The following is a 26,663-nucleotide window of genomic DNA, read 5'->3' on the forward strand; positions in this document are numbered from 1 at the left end:
GTCAAGATCTTCAGTGCATCAATGCAACCTGGTAGGCGGTTCTGACAGTGGAACGCGACGGCTGCCATGACTCTGCAAGTTGTGCAAATGCTGTGAAATGTCTCTGGGGAAAGAAGGAAAAGGAAAAAAGGTTCAAACTGTTATAACTTAACGTCCCATCGACATCTAGGTCATTCGAGACTGAGTACAAGCTCGGATCGGGTGTGGATATGAGAGGAAATCAAACGTAACCTTCCCAGTGGGACCATACCGACATTTTGTTTAACCACGAAGCATCTAAATCTGGATGCCTGGACGAAAGTTTGAACAGCGGCAGTCTCGCGGGTCCACTGTATCAGCGAGTACAAATACCGGGCTAAACAAGTACGAATCGCATGATATGGTTATCGCCCGCCTGTTGTCCAGATGATAGCTATGCCTTTCCAAGCGCCTCAAAATACATAGGTCTGACAAAGGTGTATTCGTCTCGTTCGCAGAGCTGGACAGTACACTGGAGCAGTGCCTGTGCTTTTTCGCTAATCTGGTATACATCCAAATCGTGCACGGAGAGGTATTTAGAAATCCCCTCACTGAGAAAAGGGTGAGCAGGGAACGTCTTCTCAACAATAATAATTATGCATCGCCGTGAATGTTTGTTGCTGGTTATAGGAGACTGGTTCGCTGCAATCATAAAACAGGGACGTGTTAATATGAGGAGGACCAACACACCTTCTTTTGTGTACAAGGTCTGATACATGTCGAAATGAATGTCACTAAAAGTAGCAATCGCTTACACATGCGATGAATGTTGGGCCCAGTAGAGTATCGCGATGACTCGGCAAGAAATACCGGCACCCTTATCAATCTGAAAGTGCCCTTGCACTGCGGGAAGAATTACGTCAGTGATTGCAGCAACAATGGAATGAGTAGTTTGATGCCCTACATTTCATAATCTTTAGGGATGAAGCTAAAGTATCCGCAGCAGATGGGCATAAAGTAAATGAAAACCAAGTTTATTTGAAGTAAGAGAACAAAATTTTTCTTCTCAGAAACAAGTTTTGATACGGTCACGAACAAAGTAAACTCTGTTGCTTTGAACCCAACAGTACTTCACGCAGAAGGCCTCGCTTTGAAGAAAACAAAAATTCGAAATTAAGTTCGTGGCACACTTAGTGCAGAAACAAAACCCGGAAGGGACCTGTCTGAGTCAAAGCTCACGATGGGAAAATATTCTAAGCCCGTCGGAGCCGAATCAAGAACAAAACTTGAAATATTTCAAATTTGCTGGTCGGCCACTAGTTTCGGGCCCCTGCCTTGGACGGTGGTGACAGAATGGCGACGGGTCCCGAGTGAGCTCGAAATCTATAAGCATTTGTCGCGTAGCCCAGGGAGCCAACTCGGAGGGAACTCGCCTCTCAGGGCCCGCGCGCCGGCCTGTGTGCCAGGATAATTCCTGCCACGTGGCCGGCGTAGCAGAGGCGTTTGTGGGGCCAGCGACCGCTGCTGGCGCTTCGGTCGCCGCCTGGTGGCCGTGTTTAGCGAGGCAGCCTTCGAGTGTCGACTATAAGAAAGCCGGTTGCCGGTGTGACTTGGCTGTGATGTGGATTGCATGCAGAATAAGCGTAGTCCCGCGATACTGCAGAGGCCACGTATACGCTGTGGTATCAGTACCAGTAAGAATAACCGCCACGGATAAGGCTAACCTGAACATTAAAAAGTACGATATGCTGTGAATGCCTCGGCTGGCCTTGTACGAAACAGTCAACTGGACCATAACTATTGCTAAATACGTCTGGGATGGCGCTGTTAATGCATGTGCATCTGCATGTACTTCAAAGAACTGCTGGATGGCTATGGTGTGCAGACATTTTTTGGTGTCTAGGTGAGTCGACCCAACCTACATACTGGTCCCCGATTTCAAGCAATCTCAATCAAGTGGATTACTTTATCTGGGGACTGTGTAACAGCTAGTACATGAGGTACGTAACATGTCCTCGTTGGAAATATCTGGTTCCGGGAGGCGCTATAGTAATGTAAAGAGTTTGTTTACTTTAAACTGTACCTGTTAATCTCACAAAGAATGAGGAATTTTGCCAGTGAAATTTTCGCCTAAAATATCGACTACATAAAATAATATCATCGACACGATTCCCTGTACTGTCACGATGTTGCAATAGTGATTTAAACTTCAATAAAATTATGAATACCGAAGAGAGCGAGTGTAGAGTATTTAAAACAAGACGATACTTCACTCAAGTTACGAAAATTCAGCAGACGGTCACCAGTCCCATTCTGACATGCACTTACGTTAATCATACGGGTATTAAATGCAACTGCGACATTTTTTAATAGCTCTCCTTTTTATGAAATTAATTAGAAAGAGTTCAAAAAGAGACATGTATTACATAATGAGAAGAACTCTCATTAACAATTCTGAACAATAATGAAATCCATTATTGGAACAACACTCTCATAGTAGCGTGCACTGCTGTGATTTGTTTATCCTTGAGTAATATGCTTGTTAAACTAACTCTAACAACGTTAATAAATTCCTATAGAATCGATACACTATGTAAAGCCACATAAACACGTAATTATATACAGTTTTAGAATTACCAACTAAATAGTTCATATTTCCTCAAATTAACAGAATCTGTAAATATCAAATTATCTTTTGACTCATAAGTATTCAAATAACAAAAACACTATATGCTGTACTTTGTTTGGATTTACTTACCAACTAGTCACCTAAGACAATAAACTAAATACATCATTCACATAGTTACTTACGAATTTCGAATTTATAAAAACCAGAACCATGGGAACAATATTCTCTGTATAAGAGTACAGTAACCGTGCTGTGAAATATATCTGTGTTTGAAGTGCACGCATAATAATTATTTAAATAATTTTTAAAAATATAATACGTTTTTAAGTAGGATTAAAATGTCTAAAAGAATTTCTCCCAGTTCCATACAGATTCCTAGTCTCATACAGTCCTGAAAATTTCTTGTTCTGAATTTTTAATAGCTACGACAATACTTTTAAGATCTATAACAGAAAACGTGGGGCGTATGCGTGTAACTGATGCATGAATAATTCATCTATTATCTATTGCATGTGCCTCACGTTTTTTATTATAAATCTCGTAAACATTGTCATAGCAATTAAAAATTTATAAGCATCAATTTTCAGGACTATCTGACGAGCTTAGGAACCTGTATGGTGGCAGGAGAAGTAATTTTATACTTTTTAGTCCGATTTAAAAACATGTTGTACTATAAATTTATTTTTTCAATAATTATTTTCTCATTTTCAGTCTTGTGTGTGTAAAATTTACCAATGGATTTTAAACACTTTGATGAGATTTAATTTTTTGCTCATCCGTGCACGTCTGCTCGTGTACCGCCTGGAACACTTTCCCATACTATCCGGTAAACGCACCGGAGCTGCAGCGAAGTCGAATGTTTACGTCACCAAACTTTTTCATCCACACTCACACCCTCTACCAAACAGACCGACAACAAAAAGAATTAGCATTGCATTGTCATCCAGTTCTGGGCTAAGTTTACAATTTGAAGACTCTAGTTCATCTGGAAGTTAAAGTCAATTAGTAAATTTGTACTGAACAGACAGGTAACCAAGAAAGCGACCCAATAAAAACGTGTCAAAGTAGACGCGTATTTGATTTCCAGGGTAAATGGTGCTTTTGATGTGATATTCAACACACCCAGGATATCATAAGCAGCGGAATCTCGTAACTGTTGCCGTCCTTTCGCAAATACTGGAGACCGTTACTCTGATACCTTGATATTGACTCATTAACAGCACGCTTCTATGTTTCTGTGCTGTTAGTAATAGCATTTAGTGTCAATAAATGATCATTCATGACACCTTATTGCAGTAAAATACAGTGACGGAAAAATTTGCAACACTAAAAAAATAATTAATTTGGAGCAATGAAATTTCGGGAATACATTTGTCTAGGTAACATATTTAAATGATTAACGTAAGCGCAAGATTAGCCATTGCAAATGTGAACTCCTGGTACATTAATAACCTTCGTAGCCGCCAGAATGTTGAATGCAAGCATACTAACGTGCATGCATTGTGTCGTTCAGGTGGAGGATGTCACTTTGTAGGATGGAGTTCCATGCCTGTTGCACTGGGTCGGTCAACACAAGAACAGTTAACACTGGGTGTGGATGACGCTGGAGTTGTCTTCCGTCGATGTCCTATATGTGCTCGATTTGAGACAGATCTGGCGATGAAGCACGCCAAGTCAACATGTCGACACTCTGTAGAGTATGTTGGGTTCCAACAGCGGTGTGTGGGCGAGCGTTATCCAATTGCAACACACCCCCTGGAATGCCGTTCAAGAATGGCAGCACGACAAGTCGAATCACCAAACTGCTGTACAGATTTGCGCTCAAGGTGCGTGTGATAATCACGAAAGTGCTCCACCCGCCATACAAAATCGCACCGCAAACCATACTGTAACTCCAAGTGTAGGTCCAGTGTGCATAGCACGCAAAAAACGGTTCAAATGGCTCTGAGCGCTATGGGGCTTAACATCTGAGATCGTCAGTCCCCTAGAACTTGAACTACTTAAAGCTAACTAACCTAAGGACATCGCACACATCCATGCCCGAGGCAGGATTCGAACCTGCGACTGTAGCAATAGCGCGGTTCCGAACTGAAGCACCTAGAACCGATCGGCTACAGCGGCCGGCTGCATAGCACGCAGAAACGTTGGTTACAAGTCCTCAACTAGTCTCTTCCTAACCAACACATGGCCATCACTGGTACCGAGGCAGAACCAGCTTTCTCCAGCAAACACAACGGACCTCCATCCTGCCCTCCAATGAGCTCTCGCTTAATACCACTGAAATCGCAAATGACGATGGTTTGGCGTCAGTGGAATGCACGCTTTCAAGGAACTGTCCTTGAAGTAACCGATATGTAACAGTTCGTTGTATCATTATGGTGCCGACTGCTGCTCAAATTGCTGCTGCGGAATCAGTATGATGCGCCGGAGCCATACGCGGAACACGATGGTCTTCCCTCTCGGTAGTGCCACTTTGCCGTCCGGAGCCCGGTCTTCTTGCACTCGTACTTCTGGTGACCACCTCTGCGAGCAATCATGTATAGAATCTACATTACTGTCAAGCCTTTCTGCAATATCGCAGAGGGAATACCCAACTTCTCGTAGCTCTATTACACAATCTCGTTAAAGCTCGGAGAGGTCCTCATTATGACGCCTTTGTCACCTTAAAGGCATTCTCGACCAACAACACCACGTCCAATCTCAAAGATAACTAACGCCCACAACCGTTAAGCGCGTACTTAAATTAAACCTGATTGCCATCCTCATATTGACGCTACTACCGCACTCTTATGTGGCTGGCGCAAAATTTGACTGGAAATGTCGCACAGCTCCTTGTTGGTGTCGAGATTTTTTTTTTTTTTTCGTCAGTGTATGTTTTTCCCGACGTCTCCTGTCGCTGGCCCCGCACACCTCGTGCTCACTGTAGCCACCTTTATTTCGAGCTTCGGTTTAGCAAGATTCTCCTAGTCGCTCTGCTAGTGTGGTACTAACAGCTTGATGGTTGGCGGCGCAGGTCCTCGATGTGCACGGAGGACTGGCTGGAGGTGTACAACAAGTACAAGGACGGCACGGAGAAGCTGATCGGGCGCTACTGCGGCATGACGGCGCCCGGGCCCATCGAGTCGAACCGCGCGGCGGCCGGGCTCAGGGTGCTGCTGCACTCCGACCGCGAGAGCGTCTACAGCGGCTTCAAGGCGCGCTACACCTTCGAGGTCGCCAAGTCCATATTCGGAGGTGCGTGCCCGCTGCCGGCCAAATAAGTAGTATACCACTCGTTCACGCTATCAGCCTGAACAACTATCACCACTTGCCTACAACGAGGCGTCGTGAGGAAGCACTACGCTATTCGGGATAGCTACCCAAACTACAGGTAGCTGCTTCATCTCTTTCTTTCAGATAATTACACAGCTTCGAAAATTTTCCACTGTTGTCGGTATTGTTATGGCCCTCAGTCAGACGACTGGATTGAGGTATCTTTCCATGCTAGTCTACCTTATGAAAGCTTCTATATAAATATTGCTACCTACTTCAGTTACAGCCATTTTACTTATTCGAACCTTGGTCTTCCTCTATATATTTTACCTCCACGCTTCTCTCCATAACCAAACTAGTGATTTCTCGTAGACTCAGAACGTGCCCTAGCAACCGATCCTTCTTTTGGTCACAGTGTGCCACAAATTTCTCTTTAACTCAACACGGTTCAGTGCCTCATTATTTACTCGATCTACTCACCCAATTTTTGCCACCCTCCTGTAGCCCCATATTTCAGAAGCTGCTATTCTTTTCATTCTTGTCCGAAGTACTAATCGTCCACACTTCACTTTCATACGAGATAATACTCCAGGCAAACAGCTTCAGGACAGCCTTCCTAAAATACAAAATTATGCTATGTATTAACAAATCCTCAGTTTCAGAAATGGTATCTCTGCTATAACCAATCCGCATTTTTTATCCTCTCTACTTTCGCTATCATCACTCTTTTTGCTGCCTAAATACCAGAAACTCATCTATTACTTTTAGTTTCTCATTTCTTAATTCAGTCTCATCACCATCGCCTTATTTTATTTCACACATTCCATTACCTTTGTTTCACTTTTGTTGAAGCAATATGTACAACTTTTTCAGGTCACTGTCCAATCCGTTCAACTAATATTCCAACGCTACGTCGTCTTTGACAGAATTACAATAATTTCGGCATACCTTACAGTATTCAATTGTTTCTGCTGTTCTCGCTATTAGCTTCCAGATATATTTTTTAAATGGATGATTTTTCTAGCCGTTATCTTGTAGTTTAAATAGGTTGTATTCCATACAGTAAATTTCAGAAATGTAATGATTGTAATCTAAAGCTAATGAATTCGCAGAATAAAGTTTAGTTTAACAAAATTCAAACTTTATAATACAGTAATAAATTGACATTAAGTATCTACGCTCTACAAAAAAAGGGAAACTAAATTGAAGAAACCTAAATTAGACAGCTCGCTGGAATTTCATACCAGTCCAGTCGCTAGGGTGTAACTATAGCGTTAGTAACAGTAGTTGCATCTGTTCTAAATAGGAGGAACTTGCACATGGTTTATACAGTAAACTTTATGATAATTAAAGATCAATTATTAAACATTGATGTTCAAATAAAAAGCTGCAGTCGGAAAGTTGGTTATCCTAACTTTATATAAGCGCTGTGGTTGGGATTTCGACGACGATGTTTACGTATGCAAGACGGGCATGTGGAACATGTAAAACGAAATTTAGGCAACAACAGACATAATACTAGAGCAAATGTTAGGAAGTTATGCATGTATGTGTTTTGTGCCGCAATAATATTAGTATAGCGGGAAAAATTACATGCATCACGGTCAAGCAGACAAGATTGCATCTATTATAACAAATATTGATTAAAGTCGTAGTTACTAAAAGACTGATGCTGTATTCTAATCCATAGCTTAGTATTAGTTCAGGTGCTGTCAGCAGCGATGCATAGAGTGTGTCACACCAATTACAGTATTTGTTGCCACTTATACACTGTAAAATGTTCAGAATCTATCTTGCAGATCGCCAGCGTAATTGTTCTTGTCTTGATTTACTTCGGAAATATATAAATTCATCATATGGATCAATAATTTCTCACTACCCCATGGACGCCAGTACCCGCTGAAAGAACTATCACAACATAACTGATATCTTTAAGGATGTATATGAGCGAGAGCTCCTTGGTGTGTGACCACGTCAGGATAAAACTGACAACACTTCGGCTTCTATTTTATGGTCACTAGTGTGAGTGCGCGATGATTTGTAGTTGCTGTTTAAACTAATGCCCACGTCGAAAGCGTTTTATGCTCACTTATAATATACAGGGTGACAATTATTGATCTATATGAAATAAAAGCGTCATTAACTTCTGAAAAGTTTGCGTTAGGATGTTCAAACTGCACGGTTCGCAGCGGGGCGTTATGGGAATTAGTATGCGCATACGTACGCGTCTTGTTGTTTTGGCCACTTTTATTTGGATGGGTTCGTCAATAAGCAAAATTGGAGCATTTGGGGACTGAGAACCTGCATTTCGCGATCGAGAAGTCTCTTCACCCTCAACGTGTGGTTGTGTGGTGTGCAATGTCGAGTCACGGAATAATCAGTGAGATATTCCTTGATGGCACGGTGACTACCGAACGGTACGTGAAGATTTTGGAAGATGATTTCATCCTCATTGTCCAAATTGACCCTGATTTCGACAAGATGTGGTTCTTGCAAGACGGAGCTCGACTCCACTGAAGCAGAAGAGTGTTTGATGTGCTGGAGCAGCACTTCAGGGATCGCAATTCGGCTATGGGGTACCCAGAAGCCACTGGCATGGGCCTCGATTGGCCGCAACATTCTTCCAATCAGAACGCATGCGACTCTTTTTTTGTGAGGCTATATTAAAGACAAGGTGTACAGCAATAACCCCAAAACCACTGCTGAGCTGAAAACACCCATTCAGGAGGCCATCAACAGCATCGATGTTCCGACACTTCAGCGGATAGTGCAGAATTTCGCTATTCTTGTGCGGCCACATCATCGCCAAGGATGCCAGGCATGTCGAACATGTCATAACCTAAATCCGAATATCTGTGGTGACGTTTAAATGTTGAATAAAATGTGTGCACGCCGTAGTTTTAACTAATTTAAGTTTTTTTTTTCATGTAATTCAATAATTGTCACCTTGTACGGTTCATTGTTTTTTTTTCTTTTTTCTTCTTTTTCTTTTTTTCTAATGGATGTATACGCACATCATTAGCCTTACTTTTTGACGTGGCATCAGATTATTAAGACTGGTCCACAAGAAAACTTAAAACAGCGAATGGGACCCGGCAATGCCATACGGGGTATCGTTGGTGTAATGTGAGGCGTTCACCTTCCGAACTTAATACTGTAACTTTTCTTTTCCTCAATGAACAGCACGCAGTCTCTGTCTCAGGTAGAATGGAAGCTACAACAGTTTGAGCAAACTTTATGGCATGAAGAGCCTCGTTAGTTTGATTAATGATGCACCAGAATTTTCGGTAAATTTCTTCACTCTAGCCTTCAAGCTACTCAGAAGCTTTGGGACAAAGAAAATGTGTTTCTTCGGTATACTGTGTTCATCACTGAATCAACGAGAATGTGAACACCATTTTTTCTCTAAACCGGCTCTTATATATCTCATACTACGTCCTCTTTCAACGATACGTTCTCGCTGCCACTCGCATTTGTAACTCTGAAATCTTTGCCTTTTCATTTTATGGCATGTTAGAAGAAATTTGTTACATTGAAGTATGTCTTGGATCTGAATAATAGAATATTTCTTTATGTTTCTCATTCATACATCTACATCTACATCTACATGATTACTCTGCAATTCACATTTAAGTGCTTGGCAGAGGGTTCATCGAATCACAAGCATATTATCTCTCTACAATTCCACTCCCGAACAGCGCTCCGGAAAAACGAACACTTAAACCTTTCTGTTCGAGCTCTGATTTCTCTTATTTTATTTTGATGATCATTCCTACCTATGTGGGTTGGGCTCAACAAAATATTTTCGCATTCGGAAGAGAAAGTTAGTGACTGAAACTTCGTAAATAGATCTCGCCGCGACGAAAAACGTCTTTGCTTTAATGACTTCCATTCCAACTCGCGTATCATATCTGCCACACTCTCTCCCCTATTACGTGACAATACAAAACGAGCTGCCTTTTTTTGCACCCTTTCTATTTCCTCCGTCAATCCCACCCGGTGAGGATCCCACACCACGCAAAAATATTCTAACAGAGGACGAACGAGTGTAGTGTAAGCTGTCTCTTTAGTGGACTTGTTGTATCTTCTAAGTGTCCTGCCAATGAAACGCAACCTTTGGCTCGCCTTCCCCACAATATTATCTATGTAGTCTTTCCAACTGAAGTTGTTCGCAATTTTAACACCCAGGTACTTAGTTGAATTGACAGCCTTGAGAATTGTACTATTTATCGAGTAATCGAATTCCAAAGAATTTCTTTTGGAACTCATGTGGATCACCACACACTTTTCGTTATTTAGCGTCAACTGCCACCTGCCACACCATACAGCAATCTTTTCTAAATCGCTTTGCAACTGGTACTGGTCTTCGGATGACCTTACTAGACGGTAAATTACAGCATCATCTGCGAACAACCTAAGAGAACTGCTCAGATTGTCACCCAGGTCATTTATATAGATCAGGAATAGCAGAGGTCCCAGAACGCTTCCCTGGGGAACACCTAATATCACTTCAGTTCTACTCGATGATTTTCCGTCTATTACTACGAACTGCGACCTTCCTGACACGAAATCACGAATCCAGTCGCACAACTGAGACGACACCCCATAGGCCCGCAGCTTGATTAGAAGTCGCTTGTGAGGAACGGTGTCAAAAGCTTTCCGGAAATCTAGAAATACGGAATCAACTTGAGATCCCCTGTCGATAGCGGCCATTACTTCGTGCGAATAAAGAGCTAGCTGCGTTGCACAAGAACGATGTTTTCTGAAACCATGCTGATTACGTATCAATAGATCGTTCCCTTCGAGGTGATTCATAATGTTTGAATACAGTATATACTCCAAAACCCTACTGCAAACCGACGTCAATGATATAGGTCTGTAGTTCGATGGATTACTCCTATTACCCTTCTTAAACACTGGTGCGACCTGCGCAATTTTCCAATCTGTAGGTACAGATCTACCGGTGAGCGAGAGGTTGTATATGATTGCTAAGTAGGGAGCTATTGTATCAGCGTAATCTGAAAGGAACCTAATCGGTATACAATCTGGGCCTGAAGACTTGCCCGTATCAAGCGATTTGAGTTGCTTCGCACTCCCTAAGGTATCTACTTCTAAGAAACTCATGCTAGCAGCTGTTCGTGTTTCAAATTATGGAATATTCCATTCGTCTTCCATGGTGAAGGAATTTCGGGAAACTGCGTTCAATAACTCCGCTTTAGCGGCACAGTCGTCGGTAACAGTACCATCGGCACTGCGCAGCGAGGGTATTGACTGCGTCTTGCCGTTTGTGTACTCTACATACAACCAAAATTTCTTCGGATTTTCTACCAAATTTCGAGACAATTTTTCGTTGTGGAACCTATTAAAGCCATCTCGCATTGAAGTCCGTGCCAAATTTCGCGCGTCTGTAAATTTTAGCCAATCTTCGGGATTTCGCGTTCTTCTGAACTTCGCATGCTTTTTCCGTTGCCTCTGCAACAGGGTTCGGACCCGTTTTGTGTACCATGGGGGATCAGTTCCATCTCTTACCAATTTATGAGGTATGAATCTCTCAATTGCTGTTGCTACTATATCTTTGAATTTGAGCCACATCTCGTCTACATTTGCGTAGTCAGTTCGGAAGGAATGGAGATTGTCTCTTAGGAACTCATATGAGTTGAGAACGTGAGCCGACCAGGAAGATGCTACCTTTTTACAGTAATAGCGTTCCTTCAGAACTTTCCATGCTCTTGTGTAGTGGTACATATAGATCGGAGGGACACCATTAAACGTTTCTTCATCTCTAATGATCATGGAAAACGTATTTGTGACTCCAATAATTCACCTGTATTTGACTTCCTTTTGACTGCTTGTTCGAGAGGAATGATTTTTTTATGTGAAAAATCTTGAAGCATTGCAGATAAATCACACGTTATAAAATTGTACATCTTTATTCTTCATGTCTTCATATTTATTTCTCAACATAGTCACCCTGGTGACGAACACTTTCTCCCAACTAAAGGTCAGTTTCTTGATACCGTCACTGCAGAATGTTTGATTTCAGTGACGGAGACACAACCTCACCTCAGCTTTAACCGCTTCGTCACTATCAAAGTAAAGTCGAGGACGGTGTTCCTTAAATTTTGGAAACAGATGAAAACCGGATGGGGCCAAGTTTGGACTGTATGGAGGATAATCGAAGGCAGAGAAACCAAGGCGGCAGATTGTTGCAGATGTCGCAGCGCTCGTGTGTGGTCTGGCACTGTCATTCTGAAGGAAAGGATGCTGCATGTGTGGACGAACTCTTCGAATGCGTGCTTTCAGGTTTCTGAGGATCTTGTACTACCGTACAGGGTTTTGGTGGTCCATTTAGGCACGAATTCCAAATGCACCCCCCCCCCCCCCCTTGAACAAACCAGACCACTGTGAGCATGACTTTGCCTGCTCATGGTATGACTTGAACATTTTCGGCGTCGGTGAACCTTTTGGCAGGATTACATTAATGCTGTATTTTTTTTTCTCCGAGTCAAAATGGTAAACCCAGCTTTCGTCGTCTGTCGCAATGTTGTTACGGAACCTACTACACTCACTCTCAAAACGCTAAAGAAATTGTTGACAAATGTTCAGTTTCCTTTGTTTCATGTCAGGAGTGAGCGTATGAGGTACCCACCGTGCACATGTTTTCTGCGCCGCAATTTCGCAATGACGTCCTGTACACGCTCCGTGATATGCCACACTTACCTGAGAGCTGTGTCTGTGCTGTCCGATGATTTTCTCTAATGGGTTTATCAATCTGACAGCGGTGAGTCTCGTCGGTTATCATACACGGACGTCCTTTCCGAGCTCTGCCACACACGTTGAGGTTAGAAGCACCGTTTCCATCATCATGAGCACGAACAACCTAACGACGCACATTACTGATGTCGATATAATTATCACCGTACACTTTTCTTCTTCAAAGGATTTCAATTGGGGGCATGTTTTCGGCGGTTAGAAACTCGATTACAGCACGCTGTTTCTCACGCGCCGACATAGCTATGTTACACACTGCCATGCTACACGCTGCAATTCTGAGCCCTCTAGCGGCAGAGGGTTCCAAGTTGCGTCAGCAATACCGGAGGCATTACTTTCCAGCACGTCCTCGTATATGTATAGACAATAAGCAGCAATTTTTTTTTGAATTATTTGACAGAAATAAAAAGACTACTGATGATACTGTAACATGAGCGAAACATGTCTGAGTAAAAAAGAAGAAAAAATCGTATCCATTATTATACTTGTCATGTGTGTGTTTCAGTTTAATTATCTGTAATCAAACTTACCATATTTTGCATTTGTTTTAACAGATCCGAAGATGCTTAGAATATGAGCGAAACAGGAGGTTATCGTGAAGACAAATATGACAACAGATTTTCGTAAAAAATATTAGAACAATAATACAGCTGTTGCGCATTTACCGTGACTTGACATCATATTAAGTTCTACCAATCACAGTCTCGTAGAATGATCACGGCATCTATGGATGCGTACTCTTGCTTAGTGTAAGGAGTGTGTGGCAGTTTACTGTAGCCGTGCTAAAGTGCCTCCATCTGTTGCAGACTGCGGGTCGAACGTGAGCAGCTCCGACTACGGCGTCATCCAGAGCCCCAACTTCCCGCAGAAGTACGACGGGCCGTCGCGGGGCGTCTCCAGCAAGACGTGTAACTGGTACATCAGCGTCCGGCCCAAGCACAAGATACTGCTCAACTTCGAGTACTTCGCCGTCGAGGGCAACCCTGCGGGTAATGGCCGTAGCTGCAGTAGAGAATCCACCCAGTCCACACCTACCGAGCTCGCGTTAGCTGTGTTATCACGCCTGATGCAGATGCACTGAAGCAACTACCTTGACAGTAAATTCCTTCTGATCGTGATCCCTCAATTATAAGCTGTTGGGGTACAAACAGAAGTACCAGTCCGAAACGGTATTCGGTTAGCCCACTCGCTCTGCGTATGCGTCGAGATATACAGTCCGAAAGTCTATAAAGAGTGATTAATTAAGGTTCTTTTACACAATCAAATTCGTTTTCAGTTAATTAAATTATTCGTAACAATCACCAACAAGAAGACAGCCTCCATAGCTGAGGCGCTAACTTGACTGAGAGGTACCCAGAGAAGAAATCCAAATATCAAAAGATAGTACCGTATTTGAAAGTGCATTAACGGCGCTTCATTTCGCCTCGGTGGTTGCAAGTATACTCTGTCCGAGAAGTCGGCTTTATCAACTGTAACACTAATTCGTTTTTGTGATTTTGATACTTTGAGGGAAGAGCGTTTATTAAATTTACCGAAAATGTCAATTTTCAAATTATTTTTTATTTATTAGTAGAACGCAAGGACAGTAAGTTACCAAAGTTTCAGTGATGAAATCTCACCCGAAGTGACTGAAGTGTGTGACGCGACCTTCAAGATACGCCCACTTTTTGAAGAAACACTTAAATGCTAGCTCGGTGAACAAGGATTCCGTAGATTACTTTAAAGCATCTAGAGGTCGGTGATATATGGTCTATGATTTTATAGATTATCTGTTGGACAAGGCTGTGTTATATGTACTCTTTGGTTTTATAGATCATCTATTGGACGTTGATGGACACAACAGACCAACAAAGAAGATAGTAGACACTTTTCAAGTGTATTATGGCAAGGCCATCAGATAGAACCTATCCAGTGTAAGCGACATGAAGAGAGCAGTAAGGGCAACATATTTCCACATGATATGAATAGGTGACCGTCTCATTCATCATTTGTGCCACATTAGCTGGTATAAATAATATCTACAGGCTCAGAGGGTTAACAACTCAGTCACAAGAAGAGGCTTCCAAATCGTGTAATGGATGTTGTCAACCCCATGTACAGGTTCCTGGCGATTCCGAACTTCTAAAACAGTGTGTCCATGGCAAAACTCAGAATCCAAATGAGACTCTAAATTCATTCATATGGAAACGATGCCATAAAGTCACATTTTCATGAGCTACAGTTGTCAGAACTGTAGCTGGTATGCAGTTCTAGCATTTAATGATGGGAAAATAGGGAGAATGAAGGTGTTAGAGAGAATGCGTTTTAAGATAGGAAATTTCACTCAAGACATCTTGGGAAAAATCTGCAGCTGAAGAGTCCTTTGAAGACCAGGTAAAGGAAAGAAGGTAGAAAGTAAGAAACCGGAAGAGAAGCCTTGAAGGGAAAGAGGACCCTGAGTGCAAGTCTGAGACTTTCTGAAATGACCCAAGATAAAACGTTAGGTTGAACTTTGAATTACATTTCCTGAAAATGACATTTTCTAATGTTTATGTACCTTTTCCTAAGAATCTATGAAGGGTAGCATTATGAAATTTTGACATATTTCTGTAAACCAGATAAACTTTGTCTCAAGAGTAAATTTTGAAATTCGGAGTGTCATCCGATATGTGGGGCAAAGCGCTTGGAATTTTGCATGACTTTTTTAATATTATACCGACAGAAACGTAATTAAAATGTTATTAAAATTCGCCTGTTCGACGTATTCAGAAAAACTCATGAGATAAGCTTACTGTATGCAGAGAGACTAAACAGAGAAAATTTTGAAGACATCTCTTGAATAGTGGGAAACTATATTTGGAAATAAAATTTTTTAATTTAATAAAAATTTAAATATACATAATCCAAGCAACTTAACAGTAAATGTGCCAGTTTCATGTAAAGCATGGTACAAAATTTCATTACTATATTTTCTAAATTGTAGTTTTTTCCCCTTGCACAGTGCATTTCCATGACTATTAGTATGGATCATACAGTTTAACGTAAGATTTTTCTTTCAACAAGGCGCTAATATCCTAGGAATATCAGATTTTGTCGCGCTCTGGCGACAGATGATCATTTTAGCAGTGTGTTCATTCACAGTTGCTTCTCTTAAATTCAAGCTATGGCATTATCTTAAAAATTATTAGTTTACCCCTTAAAATACTCCAGTTTACGGTATTACAAAAGAAAAAGAATAAAAATATAAGTAAAAGCGAAGAAAATGGAAAGGAGACACGGGAAATGAAAAAAAAACAAATTTATAAAAGAAATTCGACATAATCATGAAAATATGAAGGCGAGAACTCATATCCTTATCTCTGGCAGTTCTTAACTAACAAGGGGACCTTGCCTATTACCCCTCTTCGATTTTCTTCATATGTATAGTATCCAACAACAATTTCCTTAATGCGTTCATCTTCACAAAAACTCTCAAAAAATAGATTCTGTAGAGTTCCGAATGGTGTTAGCTATAAAACGTTTCGAGCATTGTAATAGAGCCGTCTGTTGCTCTCACTGAACCGTTACATACCCCACCACATACTCTGTTCAAAATGCTCGAAATATTTTATACTTCACGACGCTCCGGTAACGCAGCAAAATCGACTTTTTTCGACTATTTTTCAGAGATACATCATAATACTTGTCGAAATGGACGTCCGGCCACTGACCTTCGAATTCTATAAGTATGGATAAAGTCAAAGTAGTCCCCCTTGCAAGTGTGGATCTCGGTGGCAATATTGATGTACGACTAGGGTATTTTATTTATCAGACTGGCTTCAAGATCTGCATGATACACGTGGTACTCAAGATTTTTAAAATCAACTTTGAATCAGAGGTCAAATCGGGTGTTTACTGGAGTTACTTACATACCTAAGTTATTGTAGGTCTTGCTCTCTTCTATACTATTAAGACGTTCTCCTCATTCACGTCACTTTGTATCTTCCTGTCCTGAGTAGACATTACCTGGTCAGCTCTCACTCACACTCTGGACCACCTATGGGTAAATAGCGCCAATTGCATTACAGAAATAGGCTCACCGGGCAAAATATTAGTCACTCTATTAAACGAGAACACCGATCGCTTTTGAGTGTTGTAGACCATATACGAGGGCCGTTCAGAAAGTAACCTCCGGTTGATTTAAAAAAATACACCAAGTTAAATAAAAATATTTTAATATATACATCTTACAACTACATCTTTGCACTATTTTTCTACATAGTCTCCATAGCGATTGAGGCACTTATCGTATCTCTTCACAAGCTTTGAAATTCCTTCTGCATAAAAATCACCCGCTTGTGCCTGGAGCCAGCCTGTGACCGCATCTTTGAGCTCTTCGTCGTCATCAAACCGCTGTGACCCGAGCCATTTCTTCAAATGCATGAAGAGGTGATAATCACTTGGCGCCAGGTCTGAGCTGTAAGGTAGATGGTTGATAAGGTCCCACTTGAAGGACTCAAGAAGGGCCGTTGTTCTGCGAGCAGAGTGAGGACGGGTGTTATCGTGCAAAAAAACGATACCGGAAGTCAGCATACCACGGCGTTTGTTCTGTATAGCCCGTCGTAACTTTTTTATTGTTTCACAGTACACGTCTTGATTAATGGTTGTACCACGTTCCATGAATTCAACCAACAACACCCCTTTGGCATCCCAAAACACCGTTGCCATCAGTTTTCTGGCAGAAAAATCTTGCGAGGCTTTTCTTGGTTTGGTAGGCGAATTTGAATGTGCCCACATCTTTGATTGTTCTTTTGTCTCAGGGTTCACGTACTTAATCCAGGTTTCGTCACCGGTCACGATTCTGTTTAACAATGGTTCTCCTTCGTCCTCATAACGTGACAGAAAGTCTAATGCAGAGGCCATTCTTTGAGTTTTGTGGTGGTCGGTAAGAATTTTGGGCACCCATCGTGCACAGAACTTACGGTAACCCAATCTTGCTGTCACTATCTCGTACAAGAGAGTCTTAGAAATCTGTGGAAAACCAGTAGACAACTCCGACATGGAGAAACGTCGATTTTCACGAACTTTTGCATGAACTGTCTGAACGAGTTCGTCAGTCACCAATGATGGTCTACCACTCCTCTCTTCATCATGAACGTTTTCTCGTCCACTTTTAAATAAACGTACCCATTCACGGACAACTCCTTCACTCATAACTCTTGGTCCATACACGGCACAAAGCTCACGATGAATAGCTGCTGCACAATATCCTTTGGCTGTAAAAAACCTTATGACAGCACGCACTTCACATTTGGCGGGGTTTTCTATTGCAGCACACATTTCAAACTGCCACAAAAACTAAACTAGCGCAGGTACGACGTTCACTCGACCACGGCTTGATGCCGACTGACCTGTTGAGTGCGTGAACGCACAGATGGCGTCGCTACTCCCCCCACAACCCGCACTGTGACCAATCGGAGGTTACTTTCTGAACCGCCCTCGTAGAAATGCTATTTGGCGCATTTGTGACCCTTCGGTTTCTACCGTAAGTCACTGCACGTGAGTGATAGCTATAGGTCAGTCGATTGTATGGAATCAACGCAGTAAGATGATTCAGCGGAAGAGACATGACAAAGTGGCAGTCAGAAGCTACTGTAATTGGACGTGTCCGTGACCGCACGGTGAATGAAGTAAACCGATTTGTTGGTGTATCAAAGTGGACTGTCCAGTGTGTGTACAAGGAATGGTGTACCATTCGAACTATGTAACACGGCGTATGCACAGTGTCCATAAACAGATCCTAACCACCACGGACTGTACGCGGGTGTCACGCCTTCTCAATAATAGGTGGTTTCAAATCTGACATGAATTGGTGGCGCCAGAGAATGCAGGTCCATTACGACAAGTTTCTAGCAAACATGCTTAGGGATTTGCGTGCATTGGTCATTTGAAGATGGGTGTCTCGCAAAAGGCCATTGTCCATAGCGGCACATGTATCTGAAGTCTTCAGTGGATCAAACAACACAAGTGGGCAGTAGTAGATAACTGGAGGTGTGTTTTGTGGTCCAAAGAGTAGCGATTCCGCATATTTATTACGTGAAACAAGGAGTCGAGTGCACCGATGACCGAATGATGCATTTGACCGGCCTTTCAGTCCAGGGACTATTCTCTGTTGTTTTGGAATGTTTTTCGTACCGTGACTAGGACCCGCTCATCCAGGTTACCGTGAACATGAACGACGACGTTTATTTCAATATTCTTGGTGACCAAGTGTTGTGTTTTTTGTACTTCTTCATTATGAATATACTATGGACACTCCCATCTTCAAAGATGACAGCCGTGTTCAGAGGGCTGCACGCCAATGTTCCTAGTTTTTTGACGAAAGCTCAGGCAACCTATTGCACCTCCAATAGCCCGCTAATTCACCCGATCTTAATCCAATCGAAAATACCTACGATCATTTCAAACAGCGAGTGAAGCGCAGCATTCATCATCCTTGCAGTTTGGTCGCTCTACAGGATCTAATCATGAACGTATGACTTCTTCAGCTGGTTAAGGCATATATGACGAAAGTCCTGGATTATAGGTAAACTGACGCCATTACCTAAGCTACAAGCTTGACAGCTACTTCGCTTGAAAATAAAAATGCAACACCCTCAAGAGCAAGATCATTTTATTGACAAGTGAGATAACAGCTAGTGCATCATTTCTGAAGTATATGATATCAAATTCAGATCAAATGAAATACGCATCACAGTTAGGGGTCCTCAAATAGTCACATGGATTCACAAATGTACCCTCTCTGGAGGTAACGCAGGCGTGAATTCTCGAGTCAAAACCATCATACAACAGCGATGGACTGCCCCAGTCATCTTGCACCTTTGGTTGAAATCCGGCTGTGGTTCTTGTAGGTCCTGGAGAACGAGTCAGTTCCCGTTTCATTAAGTCCCATACGTGTTCAACTGGCGCGACATCAGCTGTCTTGCTGGCCATGTCAATTGTTGTACTTCACGAAGAGGGCGCTGACTAGCAGCAGCCGTATGTGGCCGTGCACTGTCCTGCTAAAAGAGCACATCACCTTCCTGTCGAAGAAATGTAGAGGGCACTGCTTACTTTACCTAGTAGGAACACCAAACGTGATCGCGAGCTGTAGCTGATCGCCCCCACACCATGAAGCCTGAGATGGGACCTGTTTGCCATGGATGAATGCGCTGTGGAATAGGCACCTCACGAGGTCTGCGCCATCCAAGTGTAAGTCTATCACATGCATACAGACGGAACCTAATCTCATCACTGAAGACAACAGGGCGCCATTCCATTCTCCAGTCAACGCTTCCACGACACCAGAGGAACCATGCTTGGCAGTGTCGTGGTGTCAGCCGTCGCAGGACCGGAGGCACACGCGATCTTAATCCAACTGCAAACAGACGGTTCGCAACGATCCCTGGTATCACAGCTAGTGCAACATGTGGTACGATTTGCTCCCTGGAAGACGTTCGGTCTGCCACAGCTGCTCTCACAAGGAGTCGTTCTTGACCTGCATCTTTGCTACGCGGAGGTACGTCCTGAACGCGGTCTACGGTGTGGGAATGTTCTAGCGACTATTGCTGAAAGCAGCGACGTATCAACGACACATTGTGCCCAACATGTGCAGCAGTCTATCGATGTTCCCACCCAGCTTCCCACAGAATCACAATGCAACCCCGTTCGAATGACTGAAGTTGTTCAGCAGGAGTATGATGAAGTACTCTATGAGGAGTATTCTTCGATGGAGCAGTGTAGAGCCCTAGAATGAACGTCGCAGTCACTGTTGACCTCTAAGCTCTGTAGAGTTACTGCCTTTAGAGACAAAAGGAAACGCCATCTGATCGCCAATGACGGTGACAAATGAATCACTGACACTACAACTCCCCAATATCAGAACCTGGTGCCAATCAACACAGTCCATGAAAGCGTTTTTTTTTTTTTCGGCACTGGGTTAGCTTGATGTGTCCTGTGGTGAGTAACTTTTTGTACAGTGCTGTTACAGCAGCCGCCGCCTGCTGCGGACACTGCAGAGCCGCCGTGCTGTTGCAGGGCGGGGCTGCCCGGCGGCGGTGGTGCGCCTGTGGTACCGCTCCGACGCGCCGCCCGTCGAGCTGTGCGGCGAGAAGCTGCACGACGAGGCGCACTGGCACTTCCTGTCCGACTCCAACAACATGCGCCTCAGGTCAGCCCTGGCACCAGCCGCTTTACTGGACCACTCTGCTGTCTGCCATATACAGCGTCATTCTTATTAACATTTAAAAACCCTCGAAGCGACATAGATGACGCTAAGACAAGTAATTTAATATAAGACACATGGGCCGCAAATGTCTGGAAATACCTCGAAAGTGCATGACAAATGTTGAACATGTGACGTCACCAGATCACATACCTCCCTCGCCGGTAGGGGGCAGTGCTACAGTGCTACAGATCGTTCAGTTAGGCTATCCTGTTTTCGTAAATGTAAACCGATTCGTCGTAGTCTTGTATTACCACTACCGCGAGCACTACCAAATCACATCGGATAATGCAAGAAGAAAAACAGAGTCCCCTAGCGGAGCGATGTGTAGCACTGCCTCTTACGGCGAAGGCAGAATCGACAAGCTCAACCGCTGCACGTTCGACGATGTAAGTCATCTTCTAAAAGCACTTGTTCAACATTAGTCATCCACTTCTGGGTTATCTACCAACATTTGCGACCCCATGTGTCTCAGTATCATTTACATCGCTTCGGATGTTTTTAAACGTTACTACGAATCATCCTGGCAGGCCGGAGTGGCCGAGCGGTTCTAGGCGCTAGAGTGTGGAACCGCGCGACCTCTACGGTCGCAGGTTCGAATCTCGCTTCGGGCATGGATGTGTGTGATGTCCTTAGGTTAGGAGGTTTAAGTAGTTCTAAGTACTAGGGGACTGTTGACCTCAGCAGTTAAGTCCCATAGTGCTCGGAGCCATTTGAACCATTTTTTTTTAATCATCCTGCGTAGGTTACTTATTGGCTTTGTTCACCTTCTCAGTATGACTACCCATGAGCTGTGAGGAGTTTTCGCAGTGTGTGGAAACGTTTCTTTTACCTGGTACCCGCATCTTTCGTGGAGTCCCACTCGCAGAAATTACAAATTCTCAGAGGTGTGTTGTACGCCAGACAAATTGCGCGACCTGCTGCTCCGCATATGTGGTCGGTAACGCTATGGTAGGCCCAGATTAATTCTTACCATTACTATACTATTAAAATAATTCGAATAGCGGTTTTCAGCGTCCCTTTGATTCGAGAGACAGAGTTAAAACTGTCACTACTGGTATGACACTAACAGATACCCTGTAGCAATCTAACTACTTTCTGAAAGGTTTTGTGATCCTGGATATGTACACCGCTAACTTCATACTCTGCCTCCAGCTGGTTCCCACAAATATCTGCCTACGATCTCCACCAAAAGTAAAAACAGGGTATTAGTTCAAACTGAGCAATGAAAAGCGTCACACAAGAAGACCACACTTCTGGATTCCACGAAAACAAATGTAACTTATCTGCTTCAATTAAACCTCAGCATGTCGATCGTTTTTATCAGACATCTCCTCCCACTATCTTCTGGCTCCGCGAACTGCTATGAGGCCTCTGACTACCATGCACTTGCTCGCTCGCTAAGTAGTACCACTCGCCCAGAGAACCGGAAAATGACTGAGCCAGATTTCATGTCCGTGCAAGGGAAGGCACTTCTAACTCTTTTCAAACTTTGCTGCAGTGACAGAAAGCGCCGGTTTAGCGTCTCCCCCCCCCCCCCTCCCCTTCTATTCTCCCTTAGACATCACCTATACATCCTTGGGCTCTTTGTAAGCTCTTTAAGAATAAATCTAAATCTAGTGATCATGGAAATGGGTTGTTTATTCGTTTGAAATAAGTACTACACAGACATTCCTCTGCGATGGAAATAAATTTTAGAATCTTACTTCAGTGTTAGGTGCGAGGGTTATTTCATAAGTAAGGTAAAAAGCAAGAAAAATGTTTGTTTTATAAACAACTAACCTTAATTTTCGACACAGTCTCCTTTACGGGATATACACTTGGTCCAGCGATCCCCTAGCTTTCTCATCTCGTCGGAAAAATAGGATCTGCGAAACTCTGCAAAGTACTGGTTGACTACAACTATCACTTTCTCATTTAATAAAAATTTCTTCCAGCAAGACAAAGTTTCAAGTTGGACTACAGAAAGAAGTCACTTGGGCTAAGTCTGGTGAGTAGGGTGGATGAGGAACCAGTTCAAAGCCCAGTTCTTGAAATTTCATCATCATTGTTATCGCTGATGTATGGGTGTATTATACTGGTGAAGGAGCACTTTTTTTGTCTGCCAATATTGGTCTTTTGTCAGGCAACGGAAGTCTCACTAATTTTTATTCGGCGGTCTTGCATTACTATATCACGGATTTTACCAATGGTTTCCTTTTCAGTGATCTTAATTGGACCGCCGGAAAGCGCTTCGCCTTCGGCGCTTGTCCCACCACGCTTAAATTCATTAATACAAAAGTAATGATGGTACAGAGCCTGTGTGAATTTCATCCATTTCTGTTTTGATTTGAGTGACAGTCCAATCCTTTCTTCGAATGCAAATATTTCGTAACCTAACGAAACTCGCTTTTCTCCAGTTTCAGTCGCAGTCGACACTTTCAGACGAACGTCAACAGTGAACAGTATGCTGTACTTTGTTGAATTTGAACGTACGATCCTTGGAATAACCAAACTTGCTTACCAAAAATGTTCCATTCTTTTACGGAAATTTACCAGACTTATCAAACCATCTTCGTATTAAAAGAAGAAACAATTCAGTTTCGTTGTAACTCTTAAGATCTTTAAAACCTATTACTGACAGCAGAAAGACCCAGACGTATTGTTTTGTTTTATTTTGAATAAAAATGTGCTAACTATAAAACTGTGTGGAAAGAAAGAAAATATTAAGTTTCTATTGTTTTTGGTTCTAAATGTTAGCACGACATGTGAAGCATCTCCTTTAACAGGTTCGACTGTTCAGTAAATTGTAAGACACAGCGTACTGAAGTATTCCTTGTTACGTATCTCCTACATCCGAGTGGAGTGTCACCGACTGCAAACTGATCCACAAAATTTTAGATATACCAGCCTTTCTACTAATCAGCTTCAGGAGCCAAATGCAGGCATTCCAACTGACTCTTTCCTGTTCCTATTAGCAGCATTATTCTGCACTGTGTTTCGTCCTGACAGGACTTAAAGGTGCTGGAAAATAACTTGCCTTCATGTATAGCTCACCAGCCCTTAAGCTTGCACAGTAATACCCAACCACAACCTACTTCCTAGACGGGAGAAAGCCCTTCCTGCCACCAGATACTGGAAAGCGACCCTACAATAACGCAGAGGACGTGTTGATGGGCGCGACCAGGACTGACTTCTTAAGCTATAAGGGAGTTTTCTGAGGCCACTTGGAACTACTTTTAGTGGAGTGCGATGCTCCCAGTTCTGGATAGCATCCAACAGCTCGACTGAGTTGGCGAACTGACGACGGCGTAGGTCCGGATCAGATAAAAATCGTACGGGCTAAACCCCAATGACTGACTGTATGTGGCAGCACTTTAGTCTAATGTGGTAAGCATCGCGAAGTTTCTTGCTTGTCCATAGGTTCATAGTTCAATGCTAGTCGACACTAATTTTTTCCGTTACTTCCCGCTTTTTTATCTTTGGCAACGATTTGTACATGTAAAAAAATTCTATGTGGCATCAAGGTTTGGGGTCCACATTGATAGCAGGTCCGCTTATAAGAGACTAGGTAAGTCATTTCAAAGATCGGAGTAAGGTAAGGGCATATAATTTCCAATAGGACTATGCCTAAAGCATTATAGTGCCCTAAACCAACCCTGAGGAATGCTTTATCTCTTATGGTGACAGATGAGAAACATTCTAGACGTTTCTTTTGAGACGCACGACATGATACATTACACTTTCCGAGAAACACGCACATTAAGATTAGGCTGGATTTCACTAGATACAGTGTGCGATCCGTATGACAGTAGTAAGTATATCCCCACTGAAAAGCGCAGTTAGTAGTATACCCAGTTCTTTGAACACACACTTCTAAAAGACATTTTTCGATGTACACCAAAAATAATTCGTACTACACGCTTTTGGGCAAGGAAAACAATATTTGAACACTACAAAAAAAACACATTGCTATTTAAAGAAATGCGGTATCTGAAAACCATTCGTCCGAAAATTTCAGCAAGAAGTACATGTGCTCTGCAATTAAAGTACGAGGTGCATTCAAGTTCTAAGGCCTCCGATTTTTTTTTCTCTGGACTGGAAAGAGATAGAAACATGCGCATTGTTTTAAAATGAGGCCGCGTTCATTGTCAATACGTCCCAGAGATGGCAGCACCGTACGGCAGATGGAATTTTACCGCCAGTGGCGAGAATGAGAACTGTTTTAAATACTTAAAATGGCGACGTTTTCCTTACTTGAACAGTGTGCAATCATTCGTTTTCTGAATTTGCGTGGTGTGAAACCAATTGAAATTCATCAACAGTTGAAGGAGACATGTCGTGATGGAGTTATGGATGTATCAAAAGTGCGTTCATGGGTGTGACAGTTTAATGAAGGCAGAACATCGTGTGACAACAAACCGAAACAACCTCGGGCTCGCACAAGCCGGTCTGACGACATGATCGAAAAAGTGGAGAGAATTGTTTTGGGGATTGCCGAATGACTGTTGAACAGATCGCCTCCAGAGTTGGCATTTCTGTGGGTTCTGTGCACACAATCCTGCATGACGACCTGAAAATGCGAAAAGTGTCATCCAGGTGGGTGCCATGAATGCTGACGGGCGACCACATGGCTGTCCTTGTGGAATGTTGCCAAGTAATGTTGACGTGCAACGACAACATGAATGGGACTTTCTTTTCGTCGGTTGTGACAATGGATGAGACGTGGATGCCATTTTTCAATCCAGAAACAAAGCGCCAGTCAGCTCAATGGAAGCACACAGATTCACCGCCACCAAAAATATTTCGGGTAACCGCCAGTGCTGAAAAAATGGTGGTGTCCATGTTCTGGGACCGCGAGGGCGTAATCCTTACCCATTGCGTTCCAAAGGGCACTACGGTAACAGGTGCATCCTACGAAAATGTTTTGAAGAACAAATTCCTTCCTGCCCTGCAACAAAAACGTCCAGGAAGGGCTGTGCGTGTGCTGTTTCACCAAGACAACGCACCCGCACATCGAGCTAACTTACGCAACAGTTTCTTCGTGATAACAACTTTGAAGTGATTCCTCGTGCTCCCTACTCACCTGACCTGGCTCCTAGTGACTTTTGGCTTTTTCCAACAATGAAAGACACTCTCCGTGGCCGCACATTCACCAGCCGTGCTGCTATTGCCTCAGCGATTTTCCAGTGGTCAAAACAGACTCCTAAAGAAGCCTTCGCCGCTGCCATGGAATCATGGCGTCAGCGTTGTGAAAAATGTGTACGTCTGCAGGGCGATTACGTCGAGAAGTAACGCCAGTTTCAGCGATTTCGGGTGAGTAGTTAATTAAAAAAAAATCGGAGGCCTTAGAACTTGAATGCATCTCGTACTGGTAATAAAACCCCCAACTTTGACAGCGTCGTAATTTACGCGTGGACAATCGAAGTGTACACTCGTCATTTTCAGTACTGGATTAGCACCACAACTGTCAACACAGGTCGCTGACTATGGCAGTGTGAACATGTAAGTTAAGGATATCTTATTCCTTTTCGCCTACATTCGGAAAGTTAGTTACTTTTTAGTGGCGAACTTTTTTTTTCCTGAATTGCTTTACTCAACTTCATGTAGTTTTCTGGTTCAACCTGTGGACTCACGAACCGAGTCGGCATTTTGTTGACAGCAGATACGGTCAATCTCTCAATTTGTGCCTTTTCTTTGCTGAAATGTTTTCTCCAGTTGGTCTGATAGCAAGCTCATCCGTGGAGGTAGTCATCACGCAAACAGCTAAGAAGAATCCTGCGTTAATATAGCTTTTAATTTCTAGAATCTCTTACTAGTCTCAAAAATCATAAAAAATGGCTGTGAGCACTA

At 42.9% G+C, this 26,663-nt stretch overlaps 1 protein-coding gene across 1 annotated transcript in view; it reads left to right on the top strand.

The window, feature by feature from the left end:
* Positions 1 to 26,663, top strand: part of LOC126456044 (tolloid-like protein 1) — a 1,300,043-nt gene that overhangs the window by 1,209,509 nt on the left and 63,871 nt on the right. The window contains exons 12-14 of the mRNA XM_050091798.1: positions 5,601 to 5,821; positions 13,417 to 13,599; positions 20,645 to 20,777. Of these exons, the coding sequence (XP_049947755.1) occupies positions 5,601 to 5,821; positions 13,417 to 13,599; positions 20,645 to 20,777 (537 nt within the window). The remainder of the gene's footprint in view (positions 1 to 5,600; positions 5,822 to 13,416; positions 13,600 to 20,644; positions 20,778 to 26,663) is intronic.

This window comes from Schistocerca serialis, chromosome 2 (assembly GCF_023864345.2).
Source record: "Schistocerca serialis cubense isolate TAMUIC-IGC-003099 chromosome 2, iqSchSeri2.2, whole genome shotgun sequence".
In the NCBI taxonomy this organism is placed as follows: Eukaryota; Metazoa; Arthropoda; class Insecta; order Orthoptera; family Acrididae; genus Schistocerca; species Schistocerca serialis.